This window comes from Ictidomys tridecemlineatus, chromosome 1 (assembly GCF_052094955.1).
Source record: "Ictidomys tridecemlineatus isolate mIctTri1 chromosome 1, mIctTri1.hap1, whole genome shotgun sequence".
Classification (NCBI taxonomy): Eukaryota; Metazoa; Chordata; class Mammalia; order Rodentia; family Sciuridae; genus Ictidomys; species Ictidomys tridecemlineatus.
In genome coordinates this window covers 37,185,402-37,199,043 of record NC_135477.1, presented here as the reverse complement: position 1 = coordinate 37,199,043, position 13,642 = coordinate 37,185,402, and the positions used below count along the sequence as shown (strand labels likewise).

General features: G+C 40.2%; 1 protein-coding gene across 5 annotated transcripts in view; it reads left to right on the top strand.

Annotated features, from left to right (window-relative positions):
- Positions 1-13,032, top strand: part of Ldb3 (LIM domain binding 3) — a 65,171-nt gene extending 52,139 nt beyond the window's left edge. For all 5 annotated transcript variants that reach the window (XM_040271822.2, XM_005340554.4, XM_005340553.4 and 2 more), the window contains 2 exons: positions 4,043-4,158; positions 9,926-13,032. In XM_040271822.2, the coding sequence (XP_040127756.2) occupies positions 4,043-4,158; positions 9,926-10,015 (206 nt within the window). In that variant the 3' untranslated portion in view covers positions 10,016-13,032. The remainder of the gene's footprint in view (positions 1-4,042; positions 4,159-9,925) is intronic.
- The last annotated feature ends 610 nt before the right edge of the window (positions 13,033-13,642 follow it).

Genomic DNA, 13,642 nt, shown 5'->3' with positions numbered 1-13,642 from the left:
GTTTCTTTCTTTTTTTTTTATTGGTACCTGGGATTGAACTCAGGGGCACTCGACCACTGAGCCACATCCTCACACTATTTTGTATTTTATTTAGAGACAGAGTCTCACTGAGTTTAAGTTGCTTAGAATCTCACAATTGCTGAGGCTGGCTTTGAACTCACGATTCTCCTGTCTCAGCCTCCCAAGTCACTGGGATTACAGGTGTGTGACACTGTGCCCGGCCAAAACTGTTTCTTAAAGTGTGGTCTCAGGACCAGTGGCTTCAACATCATCTGAGAACTTGCTAGAAATAGAAATCTTTGAGCCCTACTCCCAATCTGTGAATCAGAAACTCGGAGTGTACAACTTGATGACCTGTGTTTTACCAAATCCTCCTTGTGATTCTAATGTTTGAGGACCATTGCTAGAGAAAAGTACTAAGTCCTTTTTCAACACAGAGCATTACTAGTGTAATGAATGGAAATCTTTTTACAAAGTAAGATCCATTAAATGCAAAGGTATTAATTCAACTTGGGACATAAAATAATTAGTCAAAGAAAATTATGAAGACTTAAAAGAAGAAATAAATGAGGAGCTAGATTATCTCCTGGATGGAAAGACCCATGCATGCACAAATTTAATTTGGAACTCATGACAGTCTCCTTTTATAGAATAAATGAAGAAAAATACCAATAAAAATGTGTTAGAATCAGATATGTGCTACCAAATTTTCAAACAAAGTGGCAATTCTCACATCATTACAAAATCAAGTTTAAAATTTAAAAAATCATTCAGTAGGTAAGACTAGATATTTCAGAAATAGGCTCAAACTATTTTAAAAGCTTAATCTGTGAAAAACCTACAGGAGAGGGACTATTTAGTTCATTAGCTTGAACCATTTCTTTGTTTTCTCTTCATCATTTATCTGTCAAATGTGTATTGAACATGTACTTTGAGCCGTCCCCACTAAAGCTACTGTGCATAATCCAGCATGGCAGGTCTCTGCCCTCAAAAACCTCAAGCAAACCAAATATCATGGGATATGCTGTGCTATACATGGACATTCAAGAATGATGGGCAGTTGTGCAGATGGATGGATGGATGGAAGGAAGGAAGGAGGGAAGGAAGGAGGAAGATGGATGTGTAGATGAGTGAAAGGATAAAGAAGGGAATTGCTCTAGAATGTCGTCTAATCTCTCTTGGTGGAGGTGGGGCATGAGAACTTCCCAGGATGAAGGCTTGACCCTAAAGATTACAGAGATTCAGGTAGAGAACATGGCGAGGTTTCCTAAAACTGGGACCTGTTTGATATAGAGACACAGAAGTGTAACAGAAAGAGCAGAGCACCTGGAAACTGACTGGGAGTGATGAGAAATAAGACAGAAGGCGGGTACAGGGCTTGGCTCAAGTGGAGATGGATCAGCCAATACCCCACACTAGTAAGCTGTTATTGGGCATAGACTAAACCCTGAACCTGTGGCAACTTTCTAAAGGGAGCAGAACCATGTTTGCTTAGCTCTGGTGAGGTGATACATTTCTGACTATTGAAGAGATTAAGTATTCTATCAGAGCCAAGACTGATGAATTGGGCTATACAAGAGCGTTTTCATGATAAAATACAATTAAGCAAAAGGAGAAGTCAGAGGTTAGAAAAAATATGCAAGAGGTAAGTAAAATTTATCAAAGCTCAATGGCAAATAGATAAGGAGTTGGAAACAGAATAAAGTCATGGAAGGAGGTTAAACTTTAGAGTCCATTAGGCCAGGTGCTGCTTGTTACAACTGATGTGATGGAACCTTTCCAGTTGTTTCCTTATCCTTAAATGGGGAACATTACCTTTTCACAAAACTGCCATGAGAATTAAACAAGAAATACAGTGGGCACTCAAATAACCATGGTTCTCTTTCCTCCTTTCATCGTTTATGAAGATTTCCAAAATAAGAGCCAACATTTTTAGTGTTTGTGCCAAAAACTTCACATATTATCTTATTTAATCTGTTCAACAACCCTATGAGTTTGGAACTGTAATTATTTCCATTATATAGATGAGAAAGTTGAGGTCCTGAGAAGTTAGGTGACTTGCCTCATGCTTAAACAATTCCTTAATAGAGCTGGGATTTTGAACCCAGCTTGCTTTCTTCAGACTCCAGGTTTGTAACCTGAAAGACACAGTGCCTCTTAGTCCATGATCTGAGATAATGAACAGACCTACTGTCCACAAAGAGATGAACAGAAAATCACTGCAAGAAAAAGCCAACTGTGGCAGAGCTGTGGACAGATAAGTAACACTCTGGGTGGTAGAGGAGTTGAAGTCTCCATAAAGGGGATGAAGCTTTTCTAGAAGACTCATGAAGAATTCTGCAACTGGTGTGGTAGAACTGCTGCCCCTGAGGCCCAGGGAGGACAACTGCTGTGGCAGAGGCACTCAGGGCCTGATGGATGGTGCCTTAGTCATGGGACTCTGGCTGGGCTCTTCATCCCTCTGAGGGGCTTTCACCTCATCCACAAAAACAAAACTAACACAGTAACAATTCAACTCTGACTTTTTTTTTTTTTGTACTGTGGATTGAACCCAGGGGTGTTTTACCACTGAGTAATATCCCCAGTAATATCATTTTAATTTTTTATTTTGAGACAAGGTCTTTCTAAGTTGCTGAGGGTTTTGCTAAATTGCTGAAGCTGGTCTCCAGCTTGAGCTCTTCCTGCCTTAGCCTTTCAGGTGGCTGGGATTACCACTGTGCCTGGCCCAAACTGACTTTTATAAGAAACCCACCTCTGCCATAATGAACCTATTCCTTCAATAATGACATTAATCTATTCATGAAAGCAGGGCCTTTATGCCCTAAACATCTCCTATGTGGCCCTATCTCCCAATTCTATGGCATTGGGGATTCAGTTTTCAACACATGAACTTTGGGGAACACATTCAAACCTCAGAACATCTATAAGAAAATGTCAAATAAGCTACAAGCATTATACAATTAATATTTAGTAGTATAATCTCTGAGGGGAATGGGAAGGAGAACATGCTTCCCCTCAATAATATAGCTCAATTTTTTTTTCTATATTGGGGATTGAACTCAGGGTGCCCTATTACTGAGCTACATCTCAGTCCTTTTATTAAATTTTGAGACACAATTTGCTAACTGCAAGGCTGGCTTCAAATTTATGATCCTCTTGTCTCAGCCTAGAGGTCACTGGGATTGCAGGTGCAACTGTGGACAACTCAAAATATTTATTTATTTATTCTGGAGATTTAACCCTGGGGCACTTTACTACTGAGCTGCATCCTCAGCCCTTTTTGCTTTTTTTTTTTTAATTTTTTTTTTTATTTGAGTCAGGGTCTCGCTAAGTTGCTTAGGGCCTCACTAAGTTGCTGAGTCTGGCCTCGAACTTGTGATTCTCCTATCTTAGCCTCCCAAGCCACTTGGATTATAGGAATGTGCCACTACACCTGGCTCAATTTTTTTAAAATTATAGATGGACACAATACCTTTATTTAATTAATTAATTTATTTTTTAATGCGGTGGCAGGGATCAAACTCAGTGCCTCACACATGCTAGGCAAGCGCTCTACCACTGAGCCACAGTTTTCATAGTAGTAAAAATATGTTGTCAATACAATGCCCAGTGATGGAAGAATGGTCAAGTAAAGAACATTCTATAACTTAAAAAATCTGTAAATAACTGTTGGGAAATGTGGATTTTTTTTTCTTCCTGGTATTGGGATTGATCTGTTTGGCCTATCAGAGGTGACAGAGGCAGAAGAGACAATCACCCAGCAAAAAGTTGATGACAATTCCCAAAAGTGTTTGCAGATCAATCCAGCATAAGATAGTGAATAAGCCTGAGTCTCCACAACATCAATGCAAATTACTGGAAAAGGAAAAAGAAATCAATCAAGAAACTAATATTTTATGTGATATGACAAGCTACCAATTAGGTTTCACCCACTTTCCCCAACCCACTGATTTGGGAGTTTTCCTCACCTTCTGCAGATGTGGCCAGATTGCTCCTTCCTGCCTTCCTGGGTTCCTGGTCCTCACTCTGCCTTTCATTTCAGACTATGTCAACCTGTTCAGCACCAAGTGTCATGGTTGTGATTTCCCCGTGGAAGCTGGTGACAAGTTTATTGAAGCCCTGGGGCATACCTGGCATGACACCTGCTTCATTTGTGCGGTACGTATTTAGCCCCAGGTTCCAGTGATCTGGGGTCCTGACTATCAGAAAGGAGTACACGAAGGCTGGATGACCAACCACCAATCTCCCTTGCAACTCCAGCATTCTGATGTTTTGATTATTTTTTAAAATTTTTCTTTATAGTTACAGATGGACAGCATGCCTTTATTTTATTTATTTTTTTTTAATATGGTACTGAGGATTGAACACAGTGCCTCACACATGCTAGGCAAGTGCTCTGCCACTGAGCTATGGCTCCAGCCCTGTTTTGATTATTTTTAAAAGTTGGCAGATACCGTAATGCCTTGATATGCCATGGTTGAACAAAGTTTTATTACTATTGATTATTTACAAACCAGTGTGGCTTTGTTACTTTCCACTTCACAAAGAGCAACAGAGTGCCCTGGGATTTGGAAACCAGAAGCTTGTCCCACCAGTAATGTTCTTTCCATCAGTGAGGGGCCAGCAAATGAGGCTTGAACTTAAGGGGACAGATGGCTTCTTAAGCTTATATGTTGCTTCAGTTATGATGAAGTGATTTGAGTGTTTTCCCTGAAATTTTCACCATGAACACCAGATTGGAGCTTATTGACTAGTCCTATGGAAAGCTGAGATAAGGTTTCTCTTAATAGAACCTTTAGAAAGCAGGACTGAGTTATCATTTTATTTTCCTAAGTGGTCCTGTTCTTGATATACAGCGGCCTGTAGATAAGCCTTAGATTAACTATTAACAGTGTATGATTTATTTCTGCCGAACAGCTGGGTCATTTTACTGTGAGACTGACATTTTCCTTTAAAGGGCTTTGGTTTGAGGTGGGAACATGATGCTGAGCCTACAAATGCTTAGACCCTGAAGATGGAGATAGGAAATAATCATCCCTTACAAAGCCCTATAATATCAATTTATAATTGAACTAACTTTATTTGAGAAAAGAATGTGCTACCATAAATAAAAAACAAAACCAGAGTTCTTTAAGGTAGATCTTGGGAATGTATGAAATATCCATGCAGTTTAAACTTGAATAATCTCTTAGAGCTATAAGAGAACTATGAGACTGCTCAGTGTATTTGATCAAAGACATTCAATAGATCTTGTCCTCTGAAGAATAAACATGGAGATTGTTAGGCCTTCCTGTAAACTAGCCCTGTGTGTCACTCACTGCCTCCTTGAGATATCACAAGATAATCTCTTGTGATACAGGACAATCCTAGTCATGAATTTTACTGCCATAAGCTCCTATTTTTCACTTCAAGACCTCTACTATTTGTGGGATGAATTGTATTCGCCCTGTGTATTACTTTGTCAGAGCTGCCATAATAAACCAATGACTTAAACAACAGAAATGTATTCTCTCACAGTCCAGGAGGCCAGAAGTCCAAAATCAAAGTGCAGAGAGGCGGCCACGCCCTCTCTCCTAGCTTCTGGTGGTTGCCACAATTATTGCATTTCTTGGTTTGCAGCTACTCTCTGCCCCCAAGGCTGTGTCTGAATCTTTACATATATATGTATCTGACTCTGTAGGTTCTCCTCTTCTTATAAAGACACAGATCATATTGGACTAAGGGCCTATTTCAGTATGACCTCAATTTACATTTGAATTGTGTCCACAAAGACTATTTCCAAATAAGGTTGCTGCTGCATCCATGTGCTGGGAAGGCTGGAGGTACTGGGAATAGGACTTCAACATATAAATTTGTTTTATTTTGTTCAATATATGGTTTCCCTATGTTGCCCAGCCTGGCCTCCATCTCCTGGGCTTAGAAGATTCTCCTGCCTCAGCTCCCAAGTAACTGACACTACAGGCATGTGCTACTCTGCCCAAGTTCAACATATGAATTCTGAGGGACACAATTCAACTCTTTAACACTCTCATTTTACAGCTCTTTGAATAGATTCTTCAGTTGTCTTTTAAGGTCCTCTAAATACCTCAGGGCTTCCCTTTCTAAAAAGGACAATGGGTTGTCTCCTGCAGAGCTATGGTTCAGCCTAGACATAGAACAGGACTCTCTGACCCTTACTTTCAACCCATGACTTGTATGATCCTGAGACACTGCTTGCAAGTTTGGCTACCTAACTTTTAGAAGGATCCAAAAGACTTGGAGAAATTTCAGGAAGACAGTGGCACAGAAGGCCTCTTATCCAAAGGCAGAATGATGAGAGGGCTGTGTTGCATGGAAAGGGAACCATGGCAAGGTGAGCAAGGGTCAGCTCCCTCAAGCCACAATAGCACAGGTCCTAGAAACCAGAAGAAGATACAAGGCTTGAGGTGTTTCAGGCTGGTGTTATAAATGAGTTGTAGAGAATTAAGCCTAGTCAGATGTGAGAGACCTATGAGTCTGTCCAGTGGATTTGATCAAAGAAATTCAGTAGATCCATCCTTTAAAGAATAAGCAAGGAGATTGTTAGGCCTTCCTGTAAACTAGCCCTGTGTGTCACTCACTGCCCCCTTGAGATGTTGCAAAGAGGAACATGGTTTAGATCTTTGGAAGGAAATCTTTTGATCAGAAAACTTGCAGGGGTTTTTGTTGTTGTTGTTATTTTGTTTTGTTTTGTTTTGTTTTTGATCCTGTGCTGGCGATCAAACAGAGGGCTTTGTGCATGCTAGGTAGGTGCTTTACCACTGAGCCAAACCCTAACCTAGATTAGGGGGTAGTCTTCTTTCTATCACATTACATTCTCAAAGGACTTTTAATGAACATGTATTTTCCTATAGCTTAAAAAGAAACTATTAAGAAAGAAGATCCAGACTAGTTCTTCCATTGATGTGTTGTTTTCTTAGATCTCAGGATACCACATTCAGACAAATTCAGTTGACCAAACATTCCCTGAGTTTGAAGAATACAAGAATATCCCAGAGCAAGTCTTCACCTTTATATAATCTAGAATCTTGAAATGGAGAATGAAGCTAACACACACAAGCAATTAAAGTACAGAACAAGACAATAATCTCTAAAATCCAAAGCATATGAAATGAAATCTGGGAGCTAAGAAGGTGGGTCAGGGTGAGATTAAGCTCCAGTTTGGCTTTGGCCCTTGAGTTCCAAAGGAAGGGATTTGGTCCTATCTTAGTGAGGAAACATTCTTACTAGTCCCTCTTTTCTTCTAAGTCTAGTTGGTTTCTAGTCCCTTCCCACTGATGTGGATATCAGGAGGATGTAGGAAGTGGTGTAACTTTTGGAGGTAATCTTGAAGCTGCCACAAATGGTCTATTTCACTGTCTTCACTCTGCTGGGACTATGATCAGCCCTGTCCATGGCCACTACTCCTCCACAGTGAGATCTGATGCCAGCTGACTCTGAGCCTTGGGGTTGGACCCTCCCTGCTCTCTCCTTGCTCTGGGCAGTCTGATGGCCTCCTCCACCATGATGTCACCTTGCACCAAGAAGACACTGAGCACAACTCACTATTTGTGTTCTAGCCCTGAGACCCATTTTATTCATCAGCCACCTGTGAGACTGTGTTTCTCTTTGTTCCTCAGTCTTCAGTCCCCCAACCCTCTCACCTGATTCATCCTGAAACTCTCACAAACAACCAGCATTGTCCCAGAACAGCCAGAGCTGTGAGGTATCAACTCACTCTAGAGCTGCCTTTATATCTCCCCTGAAACCCATTATCATGAGTTAGACCTTGTATGTTCACCTTCTTGGTCTTGTTTACAAGTTTTCACCAGCAACTTGAGGCATTCATAAGAACCTGGTTTATTAGTCAACTTTGCATTACTATAACCAATACCCAAGGCAGACCAACTTTATAAAGTATGGAGGTTTATTTAGCTCATGACTTTTGAGATTCAAGGGCAGAGTACTGGCATTGTCTCAGCTCTGGTGAGGTTGTCTTGTAAAAACTAAGGTCCTAAGAGGAATATTTTAATCCCTTTCAAGGGCAAGCCCCAAACTGATCTAAAAACCTTCCATAAGATTCTACCTCTTAAAGGTCTCACCTCTTAATATCTTCACACCAAAGGCCAAGCTTCCAACATATGAATCTTTAGGAAACAAACCACATCCAAACCATAGTACCTGGTTACACCCATCATTGCTGCATTGACTAGTGACGTTATCAGATATTTTTTCAGCTTATTGGTTTCCATGGCCCATTGGCAGCCATATACAACCCCAGGTATAATCTCCCCAGTGAGGATATCATTGTGCCCCTTTCCTCTCCACCTCTCCTGGAATGAAGAGATACTCACTGACTCAAGCTCAGCTCAGAAGGATGATTTCTGTATCCTTATGTGTGGGGTTTGCATGATTTCTCTCTCTATCCCCATCTGTATACAGAGACCCCTGCAGTTCTAATGCCAGAGTCCTAGATGTGGCCCTCAACTGTTCTCCCCAGTAGGGATGCTCAGAGTCTTCTCTAAGGCTGGGGCCATCCTTAGAACATCCTGGAACATCCCAGTCAATGTGACCTCTTAGTCAATGCTGACATATTATCCTCCTGGGGGCAGGCTACATATTGGTAATCCAACAAACTTAGAGGGAAAATCTGCAAGCTCAGAACAATTCCAAGTAAACATAGCCCCTCTCTGCTATGGGGTGTGGGGAAAATTAGCCAGAAACTGGGTCCTTACAGCCCTGGGCATGATTCCCAGCTCTCCAGTTGACTAGGTCTCTGACTTAAGCAAGACATTTCTGCTCTCTGAGCCCATTTTTCAATTGTGAAATGGGGGAAAGGGGTACCTCACCCAAGAAGTTTGGGTGACAATTAAATGAGATCAAGTACATACAGAGTTTAGCATCCTGCTTCACCCATGACAGCCTCAACAAAGATCAATTAGTTCCCTTCCTTCTAGAATGTCTCCAGTCTCAAACTCAATTCATATATTGTCATCATGGGAGTACATATTTTTTCCTGGTATTTTTCTCTACATACACCCTTCCTTATTTGATTTATCTTTTTTTCATGGTGACATTCCATTGGAAAAATAGACCATAAACATTTGTTTAATCGTCTCCCTATTAAGAGAAAATTTAATAGTTTTAGGTTTCTAATTGAGCATACACTGCTTTCTTATTCTGTGCAGTTGTTTCTGCAATATTAAATTCTCCAGGGTGGCATTACTGGGTTACAGGGTAGGCACATCTTCTGGCTCTTATTCAATGTTGCTACACCCCCTGTAGAACATCAAGCTGATTTATATGTCCCTAGCAATCTTTAAGGTCTATTCCCTTTTGATATTGCTGATTTTTCATTGATTACTCCTCCTACTCCCACCCCAATTTTTGGCTAATGTCATGAAAGGTTAAGGATGAAAAGTCATGGAAGTTTTTTGTCTTACTTATTTTGCTACATTACTAGGTGTCCAGTGGTATCTCAGGAAGTTTATATTTTTTTATTGATGAGGGTAATCTTTTCTGATGTGTTTGTTAGTTTACTAATAGTATTTGCTTAGATGTTGCTCCTCTCTGTGGGTATCAACTTTTGAACTCACATGCAGTTCAAAATTGTATTGTTTCCTTATACACTTTGGATAGCATAAATTGGACATCTTCAACACATATATTCTATATTACATTAAGTTTAATTAATCTAATTTAAGTTTTATTCCATGTTCTTCTTTGGAAGTCTTCATTTTTATATAGTTCGTCTTATGTACTCTGCTTCAGTAATTAAGAATTCATAGTGGGAAGAAACAGGCAACAGCTTGTTCCCCCAGCTGCATATGACATTGCTTTCTTAAAGGGGTGACTGAAATCTGTTCCTGCCCCCTCCACCATGTTGGCTGCAAGGCCCCATCTCACATTGGTCTGTTCTCTGTCCCAGGTCTGCCATGTGAATCTGGAAGGGCAGCCGTTCTACTCCAAGAAGGACAAGCCCCTGTGCAAGAAGCACGCACATGCCATCAATGTGTAGGGAGCCAAGGGCGTCTGGTGCAGACGAGGCCTCAGGCTGCTCCTGCTGCTGGCAACGAAGGATTCAAGGAGGCTGATATTTCTTTTGGGGGGAAAAGGGGGAAGAGAGGAAGCAATTGAGCTCTTTTGAAGTATAATTTTAGTCTTTTCTTCTGTACACATATCGTGTATTTGCATAGTTCAGACTAGAAGCCAAATGAAGATTCTAAACCAAGCTAGTAATTAATCCAAGACTGGAATTGCACTTCAAACGTTTAAGACAGGATTCCAAGAACTCAAAAGTGAAAAATGAAAAGCAGCTTTCCCAAAGTGATACACCTCCCTGCTGTCATCGGAGCAGGGACAGAGCTCAGAGCAGTCATGGAGAATCCGAAGCATTCTGTGTTCTGTAGAGCTCCTCTGGCAAACAAAACAAAGTGCCAAACAGTGCTTGCTGCAGGGTATTTTTAGAGCCATAACTGAGAGCTTGTTAGCTAAGACCAATTGGGCTTTCCTCGCCAAAAAAGGAAGTGTTATTCCATTACTAGCGTCATGGAGCTACCTCTGCACATCAGACTTCAGGCCGTGAACAAACTTGAAATGTCTAAAAGGAGCCCAGATGTCGGAAGAGGTGTCTTCTGGGAGCCACTGGGCGGTTGACAAGGCTCCAGGAAGAGCTCTGGTTCATGTTGCTAACAGCCAAGGGAGGATGGGCCCTTCAGCTCCCCTCTTTCAGTTTGAAATATCCCGTGTCCCTGGAAGGCTTTTTGAATTGTGAAGGAGAAGTGGAATTGGGTTTTTCCAGTTTAGCTTTGTAGTGTATGAGAGGAGAGTTTAAAAGATTCTGGGTTGCGTTTGACCCTTGTTTTGCTTTAAGAGATTCCTAAGCATGAGTGTCCTCTGCATGTATTTCACTCCCTACCTGCAACTGCTCACTTATAATGTTTTCCTCAGCACCCCCTACCCCCCAAACAGGCTCCATGGTCTGTGGAAAGAAAAGACAGTGTCTGACACAGGATGGCAGAATAGGCTAACACGCCCAAACTGTGGGTGGGGAAGAGGAACCTTACTTTCTGCCAACCTCAGTAAGAACGCATGAGCTGGCAGGATCTTCAGGTCTGCACCATCCTTTTCATTCATATATTCCTTTAAATGCAGCACACTGATTATGTACAGTCATCTTGACGGCTGGAAGGAAAAGAAGGATGTTTTGCTGTTTTGGCCAATATTTTCAGAATGTATAAGGTGTATTGATCTAGCAGTTATTTAAGTATTTATTGGAATAGACTTGAGCCTTTAATTTCTTTGCAATATAGGTGATAGTTTGAGTTAAGTAATCATTACTTAAAGCTGTTTGGCAATAAAATGAGAAGCTTTGTTTCTGAGGTTGGAGACCAAATGCTCTCTTTCCTTTTTAGGAAACACTATTAAGATGTTCAGAGAATATGGCATTGAAGCAAGCAGTTTGCATGGATGTTTTGGATTGGAGCACAATATTTAGGCACTTTTCCTATTCTCTGCTAATGTCTCCTCACTCTTGTGTTGAATTTTCTCTTTGCACGTTTGAAATGTTTTACAGAAATACATTAGGACTTTTTTTCTGCTGAGAACTTCCAGGGGACTGCCGTTCTACCAGAGTGTGTCTCTTCTCCCTGAGGGACAATGAAGCAGCTGGCCATGTCCCTAGCGGAAGCCCATACTTTGTCCAAGTGTGAGGCCATTGGCCCTTCCTGGCACCATCAGGGAGGAACATAAATGTGCTCCTACCAGAGGGCACTTTTTTTTCTTTTGATGCAGTAAAGAAAGTAAACACAAAGCACCAAGAGAGTAAATTTTGCTGGAACAGCCTGGAAATTTTTCAGGAGACGCAAACAAGTACCTTGGAGCATTCTGTTATTCTTGGAAAGTTCAAATATACAGGGACAAGAAGCTTGCTGACTACATAGAAAGGCTCTAAGCAGGGTTTTTGTCCAAAAAATCATCTACTAAGTGATTAGCAACTGTTCTGGAGGAAAGAAAAACATTTTAGAGTTTCTAAAATCTCTTTTTAAAGGTTTTATGCAAGTGTTCATTAAAAAATGTGTGATCAACCAGGTGTGGTGGTACATGCCTGTAATCCCAGCTACCTGGGAAGCTGAGGCAGGAGAATCATAAGTTTAAGGCTAACCCTGTATTAAAATAAAAAATTAAAGGGTTGGGGATTTAGCTCAGTGATAGAGTGCTCCTGGATTCAATCCCCAGTACTAGGGGAAAAAAAGAAAAAAGGGAAAAATGGAAATATCTTAAAGGACAGTTTCACCTTAGTCTTCTATTGAAAAATTTCTCCCACATTTCAGAGCTCAGGATCCTGAGACTCTTATTTACCAAAAAATAAGCAAACAAGCAATAAGATGTTTTTAAGGGTTGAGGGATATAGCCCGGTGATAGAGTACTTTGCTAGCATGTGCCAGGCCCTGGGTTTGATGCTCAGCACTGCAAAACAAAACCAAAAACCAAACACAACCACCACCAAAAACAAACAAACAAAACAAACAAGCCTTAAAGATAGCAGAAAAAGGAGGTAGTGTTGAGTGTGGTTCACCTATTTTCTGTGAGTCTGGCGTAGTGTCAGGATTAAGACCGTGTAGTTCAAGTTAATATCATGGGTGTCCTACAACACCAAACATAACTTCTAATAGTTCATGGTAAGGCGCACACTGAATCTATAGTTCTTGACTGCTTTATATGACATTAATTTAACACTGATAAACGTTAACTTTTTGTAAAGGAGTGACTTGTTCTGCAGTGTTTGTGTTAGGAATCTAGCTTTTATAATGTTAACTTTTCAACCTAAGATACCTTTCCTATTTTTTGTGTGTGTTTTCTTTCCCTGGGAGTGGGGGCGGGTAAGATTTCAGAAGTGGAATGTAGCATGTTAGAGGTGTGCACAAAACTATTTTGCATGTTTTTTGTTCATTTACTTTTTTTTGTTTTTGGTTTTTGGCCCGTGTGAATTCTACTTTTTAGTAAAATAAAACTCAAAAAAGGATGTGCAAATAACATATTTTTCTGTGTACAGTTTTTTCATGTGACACCAAAAGTAGTTTACTTCTAGATGGAGTCTGAGACAAAACTAAGCTTCCTATGAACAAGAAATATAGTTCACTTCTTCTATTGCTCAACAGAAATTTAATCATCTTATTTTAACAGAGAAAGATTTATATGTAATACAAACATCTTGCATAAAGGAATTTACCAGTTATATAGTAAGCTAAAGACTAAGCCTTGCTTTGTATTTTCACCAAGGTTTGTTTAGTTACTTGGTAGCCAAATATTTCAAATTCATTTATTTTTTATTCTGCTCTAAATGTCTTTATAGCTAGAAACGTGGCTATATTTCGTCCCATTTTGTTTGTTTTCAAATAAAGTCAGAGTAAAATCCTCATAACATTTAAAGAAAATAATGAAGACCCTTCTGAAGTACCATGCTTAACAAAACCAATTCATTCTTTTTTAAGATACTCTTTTTTAAGCATTTTGTAAGGCTACATCACATACTACCAGAGAAATGAAAAGTTGTGCTGCAATTGTGTACAATGACTCAAAATGCATTCTGCTGTCATATATACCTAATTAGAATAAATAAATAAACATTTTTTTAAAAAAGTAA